The sequence below is a fragment of the Osmerus eperlanus genome, chromosome 5 (genome assembly GCF_963692335.1).
Source record: "Osmerus eperlanus chromosome 5, fOsmEpe2.1, whole genome shotgun sequence".
Taxonomy (NCBI): Eukaryota; Metazoa; Chordata; class Actinopteri; order Osmeriformes; family Osmeridae; genus Osmerus; species Osmerus eperlanus.
The window spans coordinates 1,622,493-1,640,266 of NC_085022.1; the positions used below are offsets into that span (position 1 = coordinate 1,622,493).

Genomic DNA, 17,774 nt, shown 5'->3' on the forward strand with positions numbered 1-17,774 from the left:
CAAAAGGTTGACAGCATATCAACAGGATTTTTTCATTTATTTCCTTTAACATGCTCTGTGTAATAAATTTTGCATTTCAAAAATAACATGTAAGCAATTCATGTGTATGTGCCAGGTTTAGAATCATGAATTCATGAAAACGTTTTGTTGCATTTAATTTCTTGAACAAATACATTTGTGTATAGCCTTAGCTTTTCGAGATAACCTTTCTCTGAAATAGGAAGCACTGTACCTATGACTGAGGAGAGACAGACTTACCTGGCATAACATTTACATTTAAGCAAACACTCTACAAACACATTGTTGTAAATAGTATCTTCAGTGTGAGGGTGTTTGGGGGCAAGACAGACGACCCTGGAAGACGGTTTATCCAAGAAAAAGAGATGTGCCGTGAAACACTGCCTGATACAGGACGCTGTCCGGTGACTTCACTGTAAATCCCTGCCTGGTACAGGACGCTGTCCGGTGACTTCACTGTAAAGCCCTGCCTGATACAGGACGCTGTCCGGTGACTTCACTGTAAAGCCCTGCCTGATACAGGATGCTATCCAGTGACTTCACTGTAAAGCCCTGCCTGATACAGGACGCTGTCCGGTGACTTCACTGTAAAGCCCTGCCTGATACAGGACGCTGTCCGGTGACTTCACTGTAAAGCCCTCAGTCAGCGTTTCAATGTGCCCTCTAAGAGAACAAACCGCTACATTAAGTCCTTCATTTCTTTCGCTGTGAGGCCATTTCACACAGACAGTAGTTATTTTAAATGACTGCTACATTATTTATAAGAACTATGTATATGAATGATAGCACATTTTTTATGCTGTTCTCTTGCCTTGACTAATATTTGTTGGTCTGTGTATGACCGCCAGGACCTGCCGGTGAGTGTGAAGTTGTGTGTATGCTGACAGGTGAGTGAAGTTGTGTGAATGGACTTGACAAGCTGCAAATGAATTGCCCTTCTTGGGATCAAAAAAAAGAAAGTTGTCTGAATCTGAATAGGTAGCAGAAGGTAAATGTATTTGAAAATCAAGGACCAGCAGACTTAATAAACAAATGTAAACGGGGGAGTCAGGTGGCTGAGCAGTTAGAGAATCAGACTAGTAATCAGAAGGTCGCTGGTTCGATTCCTGGCCCTGTCAAATTTAGTTTGACACGGCAGAGCGACACGGCAGTCACTAAGCATTCCCGTTCCACTCCCAGAGAAGAGATGATTCCCTCCATGTAGCCTTGTGAACCGTAACAAATCTATCAAGATGTCGTCATAGCTTTGACCTTCATATGCTTAAGTAACGTCATTTATTTCAGTATTGATACATTTCTAACAGTTACAGTGTATTGTTCCAGCTGTAGAGCAGGACTTCACAATCCTGAAGTGCAGTACCTTGTTCCCTCCTCCAGTTGAACCATCATCTTAAATACCAACACCATCATCTAGTGCTTGAAGTCTTTCTACATGTATGGAGATTCACCGCTGAGCAGAGTTGTGCAGGCAGTAAATTCCTTTCACTGAAATAAATATGTCAATCTATTAAAAAAAACAATGTTTTTTACAGTGCAAATACATTAGATTTACATCGTGTCATACATGTAGGGCAAATCAAAATAAGATAAACTGCTAAAAGAACACATCTCCCAATTACAATGTTTGCACAAATGTGTCCACATTTGCCTTTGATATTCTCCTGACACAGCCCCCCCTCCCCCCCAGGTATGGCGAAATATAAGGCATTGAAAGACGCCCATCGCTTTACAAGTCTGCCATAGTGATAATACTGCCAGAGGCAAGACAATATGCCTTGGCCCTGCGATGCGCTGGGAGACTGTCTCTGTGTCTCTGCTACACCGCCTGCTTCTCCTTCTCTGGGGCCGTGTCCTCAGCGCTGTCCCCTTGCTCCTGGTTCCAGTTCTTCAGGCCCTCTGGCAGACTGGTGTCCTCCTCGAAGCTTCCTGTCCCCTCCACAAAGTCCTCGTAGGTGGACTTCTCCTCGAAGGGGCGTGGCCCCAGCAGCTCCAGCATGTCGGCTTTGTCCAGCACCTCCTTATCGAGCAGACGCTTCCCCACCTGAGGGCGGAGAAGGGGACCGCACACACTTGTATCCTGTGTTCTAGAACACGTTCATTCGGCTTCTATATTCTGTGTTCTAGAATTTTTTTTGAAAGAATATCCATCTATAGAACAGTGAGTTATGAAGATGGGTAACTGAGGAAGCGGGCGTGAAATATAATTGTATTAATAAAAAGTGTGTGTGTGTGTGGGGATATTCCCTGTCTCACCATGTCCACCATGTCCTTCTTGTCCAGGATGAGCTCCAGGGTCCTCTGGTAGGCCCGGTCCACCAGGTCTCTCACCTCCTGGTCGATGAGCTCTGCCGTGGCCTCGCTGTAGGGCTTCTCCATCACCATCTCTCCCTGGCGAGGCAGGTCGAACGACACCTGCCCCACCTTGTCACTCATCCCAAACTGCACTATCTGAGGACATACAACACATTTACAATGTAGAGAATGTATTTACAATATGGAAAGGGGAATTTCAAAGTATATTAGTACAATAATTACATTAAGAACAGACCTAAATTAAAACGGACCTTATTTAAACCTTATTTAAAAACCCTGATTAAAAAAGGCAAGTTTTGAGCAAATACAGTAGAGTGTGCTTCAAGCCCATGTTGAGCTTCAGCGGTGTACAGCGGTACCTGAGCGTATGCAGACTGCGTGACCTTCTTCAGGTCGTCCTGAGCTCCGGTGGTGATCTTCTCGAAGAACACCTGCTCGGCCACTCGGCCCCCCAGCATCATGCACATCCTGTCAAAGAGCTGCTCCTTGGTGTACAGGTACTGCTCCCTGGGCAGGTACTGTGCGTAACCAAGTCCCTTCCCCCTGGGGATGATGGACACCTGGGGGGGAGACACGCGGACGTCAGGGACAGCTCCAAACCTTCACTTCACACGCTCAGTCAACCGTCACAGAGAACAGAAAGGAAGGTAGTTGCGCTGAGTAGTGATTCTGCAGAGCCTCATTTAAAAGGAGTTCCACATATTCCCAACGGTCCTCACAGCGTGAGTTATTTTTACGAAACGGTAGCTAGCTCACCTACTGCATAATAGGTTAACTCATCTGCAGTCAGGTTAGAAGATTCTTTAAAATGTCTTCGGTTCTGCTGCTTTAGGGTCAAGAACAGATTTATCCCAGGCTAAACCCCTCTATTTAATTACGCTCTCAAGAACCCCATGACATAACGGCCACAGTCACAAAGAAAGCCTTGTGTCCTGTGAGAAGACTGCATCACACCATGCTGGCTAACTGCATACACGGGTTATGGGGACTGATGCTACATCTACTGACTCTTACAATCTCAGATCTAACAATAACAGTAACCATAGGATCACTAAAGTGTTGACTTTAACCAACAACCTCAGTTCCTATTACTAGGTGTTGCTGTTTAGTGTACTTTACTGTGGAGCTTTATCTCCGCAGTGAGCACGACCTCAGCTCATCTATAGCTCCAGTGCTGTCTGGACAGCAGTACTCGTTAAGCCAACAATGTTAAGCATGTGTCACCTTCAGGAGGGGGTCAGCGTGCTGCAGGAACCAGCCCACGATGGCATGGCCCGCTTCATGATACGCCACCGTCTTCTTCTCTGTGGGCTGCAACACCTGGGTTTTCTTCTCAAGACCTGGTGAGATGAGAGAGGGAGAGTGTGAGAGAGAGAGTGAGGGGGAGAGAGTGTGTGAGAAAGAGAGAGAGTGAGGGGGAGAGAGAGTGTGAGAGAAAGAGTGAGGGGGAGAGAGTGTGTGAGAAAGAGAGAGAGTGAGGGGGAGAGAGAGTGTGAGAGAGAGAGTGAGTGAGAGGGAGAGTGAGAGGGATGGAGGAAACAGAGGGTTGCACTTTCCTGTATCTGCACAGATACAAAAGGTGTACAGTGACATTGTTCTCACCTCCTATCACTCTGTCAATAGCCTGTTCAAAGTGTTTCCCAGTCACTGAGGGGTTCAGGTACCTGGCAGCGATGAGCGCAGCCTCGTTACACACGTTAGCTATGTCAGCTCCTGAGAGGACAGGGTCACATGAGGAACACCATCGTAAACAGTGAGGGGCGATAACATGGCTGTCATATCTCCAACAAAGAGGAGATGGGTCTTACCTGTGAAGCCTGGTGTGGCAGCAGCCATTTTCCGGGCCAGTCCATCTCTGTCTATACTGAGGTCCAGCTTGATTGGCCGTAAATGTACTTTAAAAATAGACGCCCTGCCCTTGATGTCAGGTGGGCCTGGAGGATGAATTATTAAACGTGGATTACACACACACACTGACTCGCCAGTTAGCCTTCATGCAGAAAGATGGTATGTTTTAGCTCATGGTCCTACCGATGTAAATCTGTCTGTCAAACCTTCCAGGTCTCAGCAGTGCAGGGTCTAAGATGTCTGGTCTGTTGGTACCAGCCAGCACCACCACATTAGTGGCAGTGTTGAACCCTAGAGAACAGCACAGGATTACACTCAGCACTGCCTTTGTGAAGCAGAAAGACTGTCTCCCTAGAAAGCGTTAGGAGCCACGGGTGTGGCTGTGGCTCTGCTCACCATCCATCTCCACCAGCAGCTGGTTCAGGGTGTTCTCCTGCTCGCTCTGCCCTCCGAAGTTCCCGCCGCCCCTCTTACGGCCCACCGCGTCGATCTCATCGATGAACAGGATGCAGGGAGCGTTCTTCCTCGCCATGGCAAACATGTCCCTCACCTGCACCCACACACTGTTATCATCATGTCCCTCACCTGCACCCACACTGTTATCATCATGTCCCTCACCTGCACCCACACTGTTATCATCATGTCCCTCACCTGCACCCACACTTATCATCATGTCCCACACCTGCACCCACACTGTTATCATCATGTCCCTCACCTGCACCCACACTGTTATCATCATGTCCCTCACCTGCACCCACACACTGTTATCATCATGTCCCTCACCTGCACCCACACTGTTATCATCATGTCCCACACCTGCACCCACACTGTTATCATCATGTCCCTCACCTGCACCCACACTGTTATCATCATGTCCCTCACCTGCACCCACACACTGTTATCATCATGTCCCACACCTGCACCCACACACTGTTATCATCATGTCCCTCACCTGCACCCACACTGTTATCATCATGTCCCTCACCTGCACCCACACACTGTTATCATCATGTCCCTCACCTGCACCCACACACTGTTATCATCATGTCCCACACCTGCACCCACACACTGTTATCATCATGTCCCTCACCTGCACCCACACACTGTTATCATCATGTCCCACACCTGCACCCACACTGTTCCTATCTTCACCTACACACTATTCAAACACACACCTCACACAAGCTGAGAGGTAAACTGTGTTTGTGTATGTGGTTCTAGCAGGGGTGGAGGATTCCTCATGCATAGGACATGTCCCACATACTTTTTGAAAATGGTAAATCTGCCCCCCCTCCACTTTTTATTGAGAAAATTATATTTAATGGCCGCATTCCTAAAAAGAAGCTGTCCCACCAACATTCAAAAACCAACCTACGGCCCTGGGTGCTAGGTTAGCTGCTGAGGTGGATGTGTGGTGCTAGCTGTGGTTGTGTACTGACCCTGGCTGGCCCGACTCCCACAAACATCTCCAGGAACTCGGAGCCGTTGACTGTGATGAAGGGCACGTTGGCCTCTCCCGCGGTGGCCTTGGCCAGGAGGGTCTTCCCCGTGCCTGGAGGCCCCGACAGCACAGCACCCTGGGGGGGGGACACGCCCGGGGGGACACGCCCGGGGGGACCAGCGTTACTCCTGCACCATCGACAAGGTAACTACACCAGAGTTAACTAGCAGCTAGTTTACCTCTGTTGACCATGAGGAGGCAGACACAAAACAACCACAGAGAAGGAAACACACTGCAACAGCACAGTGTATGCAAGTGACACACATGAAGAACATGTGAGATATAAACATTTCGTTAATCATTCAATATACATTCAAATATGTTTTGGAGCGAACAAGAAATGTATTTGAAAGTAATATACTCCCCCCCCGCCCCCTCTTGGCTCTCCCAAGGTACCTGGTAGGGCCGGGCGATATGGGTAAAAAATTATCAATATAGATATTTATATTTCCATTCAATAACGATAATTAAGACGATAGACCACAGATCCGTAGTAGTAGCAAAATAAACCTGTTCCTCAACTTTTTCCCTACACTCGGCATAAGGTTTAGGCAGCGCGGTGTGAGAGAAATGTTTGTGGCCAGGGAGCACGTACCTGGGGTCAAGTAACTTAAGCTTTTTAAAACCTTTCTTTTTATCAATACCTTGGCACTAACTCACACTTTCTGCATGTTCCAAAGAGTGATTTTGCTTCAGGTGGTAAAAAAGGTTTGTCGTATTACCAGACTTGGTAGCCACCTGTTTGTTTACTACACAATTTGCAACGAACATTGCTCTGCTCTTTGTCGGATTTCAAAAAGCCAAACCACTTCCAAATAACTGAAGAAGACGGACCCTATTTATCAATGATTTCTTAATTGGAAGTTACTCCCTCGCTATGGCCATCGCTGCCACTGTTTTAAGCAATAAGACAAATTTTCCACGGTTAACATTAGCTACTCCACTTGAGGTGCTCAGTATATTTTAGTGAGCGTAGGATACCACTTCTCCGCAACTTCCTGCTGCATCACAGAAATTAAATGGACTGCTGTTCCTAATTATTCTCTTTTGATATTATCGATGTTATTGAAAATGAATTAATGTTACGATATCTTTATTGACGTAAATCATTACTTCGATATTTTTTTTAATCAATTTATCGCCCAGCCCTAGTACCTGCCCCTCTTGACAGGTACCCACCCCGCTGGGTACCTCTCCCACCCCCTGGGTACCTCTACCACCCCCCTGGGTACCTCTCCCACCCCGCTGGGTACCTCTCCCACCCTCTGGGTACCTCTCCCACCCCCTGGGTACCTCTCCCACCCCCCTGGGTACCTCTACCACCCCCCTGGGTACCTCTCCCACCCCCCTGGGTACCTCTCCCACCCCCCTGGGTACCTCTCCCACCCCCTGGGTACCTCTCCCACCCCCCTGGGTACCTCTCCCACCCCCTGGGTACCTTGGGTATCTTGGCTCCCAGGTCCTGGTACTGCTGAGGGTTCTTCAGGAAGTTGACGAACTCGAGGATCTCCAGCTTGGCCTCCTCACACCCGGCCACGTCCTTGAACTTCACGTCGATGTTGTCCTTCATCATCTTAGCTGTTGATTCGCTCATGCTGAACGGCCCGCCCCTTCCACCCCCACCACCTCCTGCCATTGGTCCGCGGCGCAGGGTGAACAGCAGAAAGCCAATCAGCAACAAGGTCGGGATCATGCTCATCAAAAATGACCTGTTAGAGGGACAGTAGATTACAGTAGTAATTAATTTGTAGTAAATCTACTATATTAAGTAATTTTAGGATTGCCTTTGTGTACATATATCTGTTAATCTAATTTACCCATATTAAAAGTAGTAATGAATTATTGGTAAATGTATAAGATGAAGTGATGTTAGCATTGTGTGCGTGTAGTTATGTGTGTGTAGTTGTGTGTGTGTGACCCACCCGTCGCTCTCAGTGCTGTACACCACCGCTGCCCTGTGTGAGGGTTCCAGGCCCAGCTCCTGGTGAGCTGCCTCCAGGTTCCTCTCCAACGCGTCCACACTGCCGATGTTGAACCACACGTAGCTCTGGGGCATGCGGAGGGGACAACACGTCACTTCAGCTTTCAATACTAAACTGTTTTTTTAAGATATATGTTTGCTTTATTGGACAGTTTTTAAGTGAAGTGTGGGTTCAAAGGTACAAAGACAAAGAGAGAGAGGGAGAGAGAAGGAGGGCGAGAAAGAGACTAAGATATGCATCAAACGGCCATGGTGGGATGAGCACCCAGGCCACTGTGGTAAGTCCTGAGCCCACACTTATCTGGTGAGCTACCGGGGTGGAGCTAGACCCTAAAACAATCTGAATGTCTTCACACATGAACCCCGTCCACTAACAGAAGCTGAGCTTTACTCACCCCATCTGAAGCATCAGCTCCCGGTACCAGAATGACTCGGACGTACTGTTTGTTGACAACCTCCAGGCGGTCAACCTGCACAAAAACAACAACAGCCCAGGAAGTTGTGAGAAAGAAAGAGAGAAACAAAAGTACACAACATTGATGACGTTGAATCCCCTGAACTCACCATGCCTCTACCCAAGTAGTGATGCACAAAGTCCTTCCAGGTGATTTCTTTGCCCTTGTCTCTGAAGTAGTAGTACAGAAGAGTTGAGGACAGGCCAGCCGCTGCCACAGCCAGGTAACGGAAGTCTTTCTCATCCCAGGGGACGTCACCCTACGATGGGGTACAAACAGGTTATGGAAAGCCTTCTACACCATCAGCTCCACAGAAAGGCATAGTTACGTGATAGAGAACACAAGTAATGAGCAGTTACTTACAAGTACTAGGCCTATGTGCTCAATTATTATTTTTTGTACTTTGTTGTTTACATTTTGGATAGGGTGAGGTACACTTCTTACAGAACGATGCTGCTACCCTCCTACCTTCTGCATGCGGCTCCACCAGTCCTTCCCTCCTCTCCTTCCACGACCTCCGCCTCCACCTCCACCTCCACCTCCACCTCCGCTCCCCGATTCCTTCCCCTTGCCTTCTGCAAAGATGAATTACAGGATATGGGTGGGACTGGCCGTATAATGCGGTGCCAAGCACGCATGATTGGCAGAGCTATGTGTCGTAAACTGACCCTCGAAGAATTCGTTTCTAAACATATTTTATCATCAATAAATAATTCTGATACATAAAATATTGTGGATGCTTGACATTGAACAAAAGGCTGTTATTGTTACTCAGCGAGCTTCTTACCTTGTTTTGGTGGCTCGCTGGTATACAGTATGCTCTGGCATGAATATAGATCACGAGATGACTTATTTGGGGTTAGTGTGATATTCTATAAGAAAAGTGGATAGCAAAGTAATACAAAATGAATACATCTGAAAAACGTAGGCGATCATAACATAATAGCAAAGTTTAACTCAGCTTGCTAGCATTCGCCTTCAGACTGCAATAGTAGAATAACGGCTAACGGCGTTATAGCCATACGAAGTTGACCTGCATATGGCAGGTTTTAAAGGACAGGCACGTTTCGCAGTACAGTAGGTTACAACAGCGTTTACAAAACAGATAGGCTAGCTAGTTGGGATCTCCAGCTGTGCGTTAGGTAGAGCTAACGTGTTAGCTTTACTAAAAGTTTACGGCCGGCACGTTGACTAAGTAAACAGAGCTATTTTGCTCTCATAACACAAAACAACTTACCCGGACAGCAGAAACGTATGAACTGGGCACAGACAGATTCCTTGCTGTCACCATTGAATAACGTCCCCAAACTCTCGATGCGATCCGCAGGGGCATAGCAGCTGCCGAGAGAAGCCCCATCATTTGAGCCATTCTCTCGTCGCCACCTGCCTAACTTTATAATAAATACTTTATAATCCAAAAACCCTCCGACTTGCTGATTATCAGTGTTGTAACAGCACCAGTCACAGTAATGTCAATGTATGATGACCAGAGAAGACCCTCATAGCCTCCTAAAGGATTGCCTGGTAGAAAAGGGATTTCCATCAGACCTTTATTCCATGAAATTGTTGGAAACGTATGAGTGTGTTAGTGAATATCGTGTTATATGTAGATTTATTATATTTATTTTAAAATGAGACGTATAAGACATATCAATAGTTTTTTATTATATTCACAATCACAGGCACAATTATGATAACAATAGGGGGCCTTACATCGAAAACACGAGCTTGCCCTGTGATTCGCTAAGAGCAACTACGTAGGCCTACACGTCTTCTGAAAAATGCAACCTCTATGAAACAATGCATTAATGACTGCCCACTATTAATATTAATAATGATAATCCTATATTATAATAGTCATAATAATTTCTCCGACGATATTAACAGTTGTTAGTTGTTGGACCAATATTGTCAATATCGTTGCATAAAACAGTGGTTGAAATGTTGGTTAAGTAGCAGGGTTCAACTACCCATGTAGGTACTGTAGGAGAACCGACTCAGAAGCAGAGGTAGGTGAAATATTTGGTTGGGATTGCTTATGGTGAAAATGATCTATGAGACAAAAACGCACATTCAATATTCAATACTTTCACACCGATACCAAGTATTCCTCAGCCAGTCTTAGTTTCATTTGGTAACTTACCTCAACATAGGGGTAGAAGGAGGTTTGGTCTAGCGCCTGCCAGTACTGGCCGGTCTCAAAGCGCATCTTGTACATGCCAGGAGTGAGAGCATCGCTGGTGATGAGTCCAGGACAGCGACCATCATCATCCGTTGTTCTGCAACGGTTGAACTTGTTACCGTAGGTCCAAATGAGCTGTGAAGACTATGACAGCTATTGGCTCACTAAACAATATGTTCACTGAATGTGGAATAATGTGCTCTGTGCTCCCGTTCCTAACCATAGTCACAGGCATAATCATAATGACATTTAAAAATGAATCGGTCCCAACTCTCAGTACCGTACTAGGCTGTACAACACTACTAGACTATGCACACATTTAAATGTGGAATGAGGCTATTTTACCCTACTGTGATGAGGTTCCAAATGAACAGGTTTGAGTCCAGTCGATGCAGACTGAGGGGCATTCTGACGGCAGGTAAACCGTCCCCTGTGTTCAACACGTGAGTGGTCAGAGGGCTACTGTCCTGTCCAGACATGGCAGTTTACTGTGGAGAAAAAATACCAGGTAGTGTCATCGTTCTCATTTACATAACTATTTAAAAGTAACGTTTCATAACCTTCCACACCACAAAGGTCGGTTGGAGAGGTTGAATTAACTTTTTAAATTCTGTCACCCCAAATTAATGATTGCATACTATACTGACACAAAATCATCTGTAACGAAACTCTAAACCCCCAAAAATCGAAACTCTCTCTTTTTACAACCTACGGCTTAATTTGAAAGCATGATTCAAATGTTTAAAAAAAATATATATATATATCTCTTCTGAAAACTTGGCTTGGTTACCATTCAACTGGTCCGACAGAGAAGGTGAAGTGATGGAGAGGTTCCCAAGTGGAAGCAAGTCACTCAGGGTCCCTTACAGAGGTAAACAAACCATCAGGGTCCAAGGTTGAGCCGTCTCAAAAACAGCTTCCCAGCGGTACACAGTAACACTGGGGTTAATCAAAGTTAGCACTGCTTGCTGCAGTGTTCATCATAGATGACCAACTTTGTCCAGACGCAGATACAGCCAATCCACCGATAAGCCTTCTGAAGATCAGACAGTCGGATTTGGCACAGCTGTCAATAAGGATTCTGTAGTCTAAATAAACAACATTACTCAATTGGGCTTATTGTTAACGATGCTATACACACCCCCGGGTTAAATATTACAGGCAACTGTTATACTGTCAGTCACCATCACCGATTAATCGTTATCGTGACCTATGATTTATAAGAGATGAAAACACTTGTTTGTTTTATGAAAAATACCTTTAATACAGTCACAATGTTATAGATTACATTCAGCATTGAATACAAACACAAAAACACAAAATAACAAGCAGAAAAGGTGTCTGCGAGCAAATTAACATCTTAAAACATGTAGCAATCAGGAAGAGACGGTTTGACTTGAAGAAATGTTACATGTCAATTTAGTTTACTCTTAAGTGAATAACTGATCATATTCTTTTTCATTGAAACTATTATTTTGGGATTTAACTGATTCTCTTGTTGACAGTATAAAGACAGGAAGCATACAATATTTTATTTTTTAACTACCAATTTCAGCTTTGGAATATACCACAGTACGTTTATATCAATTCTATTTACAAAGAATATTCATATTTTTGTGACATGGTGGTGAGGTGACGCCTACAGACTTTAATCAACAGGAATGTTAGTCTCTCTGTCAACGATGGACGAGATATGGTTAGTTGACATGTAAGAATAAACACCTATCTCATACGACATGGAGGTGACTTGGACCAGGAGGGTTGCATTTTACAAAGCCAACTCTCATAATCATAATTAATTTCCCCAGTCAAGTAAACACAATAAATCACCAAAGCCATAAACCCTCACACGGCCCAGGGTAGCTAGCAGGGGCTTGAACTCAACAGCGTCTGATGGTGCCCAAACACAGCTGGCGACACGGCAACCGGCCTGCTGGTGATGGAGTTGGTGATAACACAGTCCCAACAGCTGTTTCACACAGACAGGCCTGATTACTGTGGACTTTACAGGCACAATGCAAGGGTACAATAGAAACTTCCATGTATTTACTGCAAGAGGTCTCTTGAGGATATTATGTGATGAATACGACTCTGTCTAATCAGTCTCTGTGGCAGTGGATGAATCCCTCCTGTTTTATGGTGACTTGGCAAACATTACACAAATGCTTTTTACATTTCGTGCCAAACAACATAATGAGTCTCTACAACTGTTATGATGAAAAAATAAATATTAAAATCATGTACAGAGTGTGTCTGTGTGTGTGAAGTTATAGGATCAGTTTTCCCTTTGTAATGTAAATTGTATTTTAAATTTCCACAGTTACCGAGTCCACGGTAACTGTGGAAATATTTAGCAAAGAAGCTATGTACAATACGCTTCGCAAGAAAGAGACCAGCTGTCTCTCGTTGGTGAAGAACAAAGATGGGTCCTTCAGTACATGTTGTCTACGACCGAGGAATGCCACCTCTCTTTGCTGCTCTCTGTTTTTGGTGAGTCTGGTGAGTCGGTTGGAAATGAATAAATATTAAATGAACAAATTAATATTATTCTTCAGGACTGTTGGCAACCAACACAAACATGAAATCAGATTCACAGCAGGTGTGTGTACAGCTGGGTGTTGACTCATCATGTATAGAATGTGTTTACTGTATAGCGTCTTGTGAACTGTTACTACAGTACTGTGCTGTATCTGATAGTCTTATGAACTGTTACTACAGTACTGTGCTGTACCTGATAGTCTTGTGAACTGTTACTACAGTACTGTGCTGTACCTGATAGTCTTATGAACTGTTACTACAGTACTGTGCTGTACCTGATAGTCTTATGAACTGTTACTGCAGTACTGTGCTGTACCTGATAGTCTTGTGAACTGTTACTACAGTACTGTGCTGTACCTGATAGTCTTGTGAACTGTTACTACAGTACTGTGCTGTACCTGATAGTCTTGTGAACTGTTACTGCAGTACTGTGCTGTACCTGATAGTCTTGTGAACTGTTACTGCAGTACTGTGCTGTACCTGATAGTCTTGTGAACTGTTACTGCAGTACTGTGCTGTACCTGATAGTCTTGTGAACTGTTACTGCAGTACTGTGCTGTACCTGATAGGCGCTCCTCACATATCTCCTTCCAGGTCTGAGTGATGATTACCTATCTGAGAAAACAAATTGAGAAGAAAAATCAAACATGCCCTGATGGGAAATTAAGTCTCCACACAATCAGGAAATTTCCATCAAAAACATAAATGTAATCAAACATCCATCTGTGGCAACTGCAGTGATCATTTACAAAGAGAGTTGACAGTGACACACGTTGGGACTGTTTCTGCAGAACACTAGACTAGGATGTTTAGATGAGAGCCCACAGAAGTTTTTTTGAATCCCTTGAAATCTTCCTTTCTCTCTCTCTAGAAACAGAGAGAGTGAAAGGGAGATAAACAATATTTTGATTATTTACTATGTCTCTCTCTATAAAGACAGAGAGAAAGAGATATGATGAAGACCTTGACATCTCACTTCCTCTCTCCAGAAACACAGAGAGAGGGAGAGACAGATCGAGGTCGGCACCTTGTGTTCTCTGCTAACACTCCTCTTGCATTGTCTCCACCCCCCCTCCTCCTTCCCTCGCTGTTACCAGAGGAACAATAGAACTGCTGGAACAAAGCCACCTCAGCCCACACACCGTGACATCCCATAATGAACAGAGGTTATGCTGGCGGAGGCATTTATGGTGTCAGGCAGGTAGGGGCACCCCGTGGGGTAATTAGAGGTTGTTACGCTCCCTGTGAGCTGAGGATGGCATGGAGTCCAAGCCCTCCAAACCCAGCGAAGGAACAATGCTGGCTAATCAGTTTTTACTCTGTCCCTGTTTGTTCAATTGGAATAATGGACGGGGATTTGCGCGTTAAGTGCGAGTCGATTGCATACATTTTACATTATGTAAGTGCGTTGTTAACCACGGCTGAGGCAGTGAAGGGCTGCAGAGTTGGAGAGTCCAGCAGATGGCAGTAGAGGCACACAGACGCTTACCCTGTGGTGGTGGAGGTGGTCGTCATCACTGGCCTCTCCTGGCTCCGGGCTCTCTCTCTCTCTCTCTCTCTGTCTGTGGAGGCGGAGGGGGAGGGGGAGGGGCAGGGGAGAGTCTTCCAGGCTGCTGACTGAACCACGGTATGGAGAATCTGACACACTGCCCTCCCTGGTCGGAGGGGAGTCTGGAGGACACACACACACAGTACCAGACACACACACATACCCAGACTGTGAACAAGCTTACAATGCAGCAAATCCTCGTCCATGTAGTACTGAATACCCTGTTTTTAACAATGTAAGCAACATTCTCCTTTTGACTGCACTGACTTTGTTAACATCACCCAATAGGCTGCAACTTTTTATCTTATCACTGAGGCAAGATGTCCTACTTGATAGCAGATATAATCATTAACAGGCCTAACATTCTCTGTCAACAATAATTCTCTCCTTGCATCGATGAACAGCAGTATTTGCCATCACATACAGTTGTTATCAGCCAAGAGCCAGTGTGTGTGTGCGTCTGTGTGTGCGTCTGTGTGTGTGTCTGTGTGTGCGGTAGAAACAACAATATCCACAGCTCCAAGGAGACATGGGGAGAATCCTGATAAGCAACCAATGAAGAGCTAGTATCTCAGAGCCAATCACCATCCCTCGCTACCTGAGTGGTCCTTCCTCTGCTTGTCCATCTTGTCCACGCTGTCCAGCAGCCCGTCGATCTGCACCTTGATCTGGGTCAAGTCCCTCTTTATCGCCAGCAGCTCCGCCATCTTCACTGGACCCAGACAGGAAGTCAGACAGGAAACAGGAGGAAATGAGACAGGATATAGGAGGAAATGACAGAAACATGAAGGAAGCACAGGTCAGCAGGACCTTCCTAACCTGCTCAGCCAACAACCTGCTCAGCCAACAACCTGCTCAGCCAACAACCTGCTCAGCCTACAACCTGCTCAGCCAACAACCTGCTCAGCCAACAACCTGCTCAGCCTACAACCTGCTCAGCCAACAACCTGCTCAGCCTACAACCTGCTCAGCCAACAACCTGATCAGCCAACAACCTGCTCAGCCAACAACCTGCTCAGCCTACAACCTGCTCAGCCAACAACCGGCTCAGCCAACAACCTGCTCAGCCTACAACCTGCTCAGCCTACAACCTGCTCAGCCTACAACCTGCTCAGCCAACAACCTGCTCAGCCTACAACCTGCTCAGCCAACAACCTGCTCAGCCTACAACCTGCTCAGCCTACAACCTGCTCAGCCAACAACCTGCTCAGCCTACAACCTGCTCAGCCAACAAACTGCTCAGCCTACAACCTGCTCAGCCTACAACCTTTCAGTTTCAAGTTTCAAGTTTTATTTTCAGGTGCACAGAACAACACAAGGTCAGACTGAGCACTGAAATTCTTGGGACAAGACAACGCAAGCAACCTAGCATAACATAACATATAAGTATTAGGAACATAGATGACATCGATGATAAGCTCAAATAAAATAGAATAAAATAAAAACACAAATAAAGGTGGCCGAGCGGTGAGGGAATCGGGCTAGTAATCCGAAGGTTGCCAGTTTGATTCCCGGTCATGCAAACTGATGTTGTGTCCTTGGGCAAGGCACTTCACCCCACTTGCCTCGGGGGGAATGTCCCTGTACTTACTGTAAGTCGCTCTGGATAAGAGCGTCTGCTAAATGACTAAATGTAAATGTAAAACAAAAAGTATGCAATATACAATGGATGCTCAGTCTACAACCTGCTCAGCCTACAAGGCACACACTTATCTGGTCAGCCACCATGGCACCCCAGATCTTTCCATCTTAAACAGTTAGAGAGAGATGGAGGGATTACAAAGGAAACGAGAGATCAGGAGAAGTCAGGAGGAAGGAGAGATATGGAGGGACAGATTGAGGTGAGAGAGGGATGGAGGGATTACAGAGGAAGAAGGGAGAGAGAGATGAAGGGAGCGATGGGGATGAGAGATGGAGGGAGAGAGGAGAGGAGGCAGGACAACAGAAGCCTCCTGGATTACATTTACCCTAGCACATCTCTTCAGTGAGTCAAGACACGTTTTAGCGCTGCATTCTGTTTAAGCTGCCATGTTAGGATGTTCCTCCTCGAGTAAATGACCATTGTTTCTTTTCTCACTGTTAAGTTAATGGTATACGTTCACATCATCACCAAGCACTGAGAATGACCCTGAAACTCTTTACCGTTAGATGCTTTCCTGATGACCTCTGCAGCTACAAAGGCAATCTAATTTCCCTCTGATGGGCTGGCAGTAAAAGCTATTAAGGCTTGTAATAAACTAGTATAAACAATTCTTATTTGTTATGCACTATTAACTTGGTATAATTGCAGCCCCTGATAGGCTCTACTGAGCTGTAGAGAGACAAAGTCTGAGGTGGAGAGGCTGTTAATGAAAGGCCCATCTGGAGCCTGTCTCTGGAGCCTGTCTCTGGAGCCTGGAGCTGCCCTGCTCCCCATGAACACAAGCCATGACACAGGCTCCAACACTCATGCATACCGTGCGTACACCACACCGTGTGTGAGCTGTGAGGTGTTTGTGAGGTGTGTGTGGTATGTGTGAGGTGTGTGTGAGATGTGTGAGGTGTGTGAGGTGTGAGGTGTGTGAGGCGTGTGGTGTGTGTGAGGTGTGTGTGGTGTGAGGTGTGTGGTGTGTGTGAGGTGTGTGGTGTGTGTGAGGTGTGTGGTGTGAGTGAGGTGTGTGAGGTGTGTGTGGTGTGAGGTGTGTGAGGTGTGTGTGGTGTGAGGTGTGTGTGGTGTGAGGTGTGTGGTGTGTGTGTGAGGTGTGTGGTGTGTGTGAGGTGTGTGATGTGTGTGAGGTGTGTGGTGTGTGTGAGATGTGTGGTGTGTGTGTGGTGTGTGTGAGGTGTGTGTGTGGTGTGTGTGAGGTGTGTGTGGTGTGAGGTGTGTGTGTGGTGTGTGTGAGATGTGTGTGGTGTGAGGTGTGTGGTGTGTGTGAGATGTGTGGTGTGTGTGAGGTGTGTGTGGTGTGAGGTGTGTGGTGTGTGTGTGGTGTGTGTGTGTGTCCTCACACTTAGCCTTGCTGGAGGAGCCCGTCCTGCTGGAGCGGTCTCTGGAGCGATGCAGAGCAGAGGAGGAGGGGGGGGCGCGGGCACGCTTCACCAGGCTGGGCCTCACCGGGACCATCATGGAGGTTGGGACTCTCTGGTACTCAAACACCCTGCAGGGAGACAGGCTGGTAGTCAGACAGGCTGGTAGTCAGACAGGCTGGTAGTCAGACAGGCTGGTAGTCAGACAGGCTGGTAGTCAGACAGGCTGGCACCCTGTGTTTAACTATAACAGACATCAAGCAAACACACCATGACTCAGATACGGTGTCTCTCTTGAAGACAGAGGCCTGGTCTTTAAACTATCAGGAACAAAGGACACTGCCTCTGGCACCATAAGTGTCTGCGGCCCTGAGGGTCACAGC

At 46.3% G+C, this 17,774-nt stretch overlaps 2 protein-coding genes across 2 annotated transcripts; both read right to left on the reverse strand.

The window, feature by feature from the left end:
* Positions 1 to 993: 993 nt before the first annotated feature.
* Positions 994 to 9,601, reverse strand: LOC134020749 (AFG3-like protein 1). The gene is made up of 16 exons (XM_062460962.1): positions 9,354 to 9,601; positions 8,904 to 8,988; positions 8,585 to 8,691; positions 8,226 to 8,375; positions 8,057 to 8,131; positions 7,603 to 7,727; positions 7,119 to 7,389; positions 5,619 to 5,756; positions 4,576 to 4,729; positions 4,363 to 4,470; positions 4,140 to 4,265; positions 3,934 to 4,044; positions 3,556 to 3,671; positions 2,691 to 2,891; positions 2,272 to 2,466; positions 994 to 2,059 (listed from the first exon to the last, which is right to left on the reverse strand). The coding sequence occupies exons 1-16, from the start codon at positions 9,483 to 9,485 to the stop codon at positions 1,835 to 1,837; spliced, it is 2,319 nt and encodes a 772-aa protein (XP_062316946.1). The 5' UTR covers positions 9,486 to 9,601; the 3' UTR covers positions 994 to 1,834.
* A 187-nt stretch (positions 9,602 to 9,788) lies between these two features.
* On the reverse strand, positions 9,789 to 11,308 carry LOC134021744 (5-hydroxyisourate hydrolase-like). The gene is made up of 4 exons (XM_062462848.1): positions 11,089 to 11,308; positions 10,644 to 10,786; positions 10,260 to 10,395; positions 9,789 to 10,168 (listed from the first exon to the last, which is right to left on the reverse strand). The coding sequence occupies exons 2-4, from the start codon at positions 10,775 to 10,777 to the stop codon at positions 10,079 to 10,081; spliced, it is 360 nt and encodes a 119-aa protein (XP_062318832.1). The 5' UTR covers positions 10,778 to 10,786; positions 11,089 to 11,308; the 3' UTR covers positions 9,789 to 10,078.
* Positions 11,309 to 17,774: the final 6,466 nt, after the last annotated feature.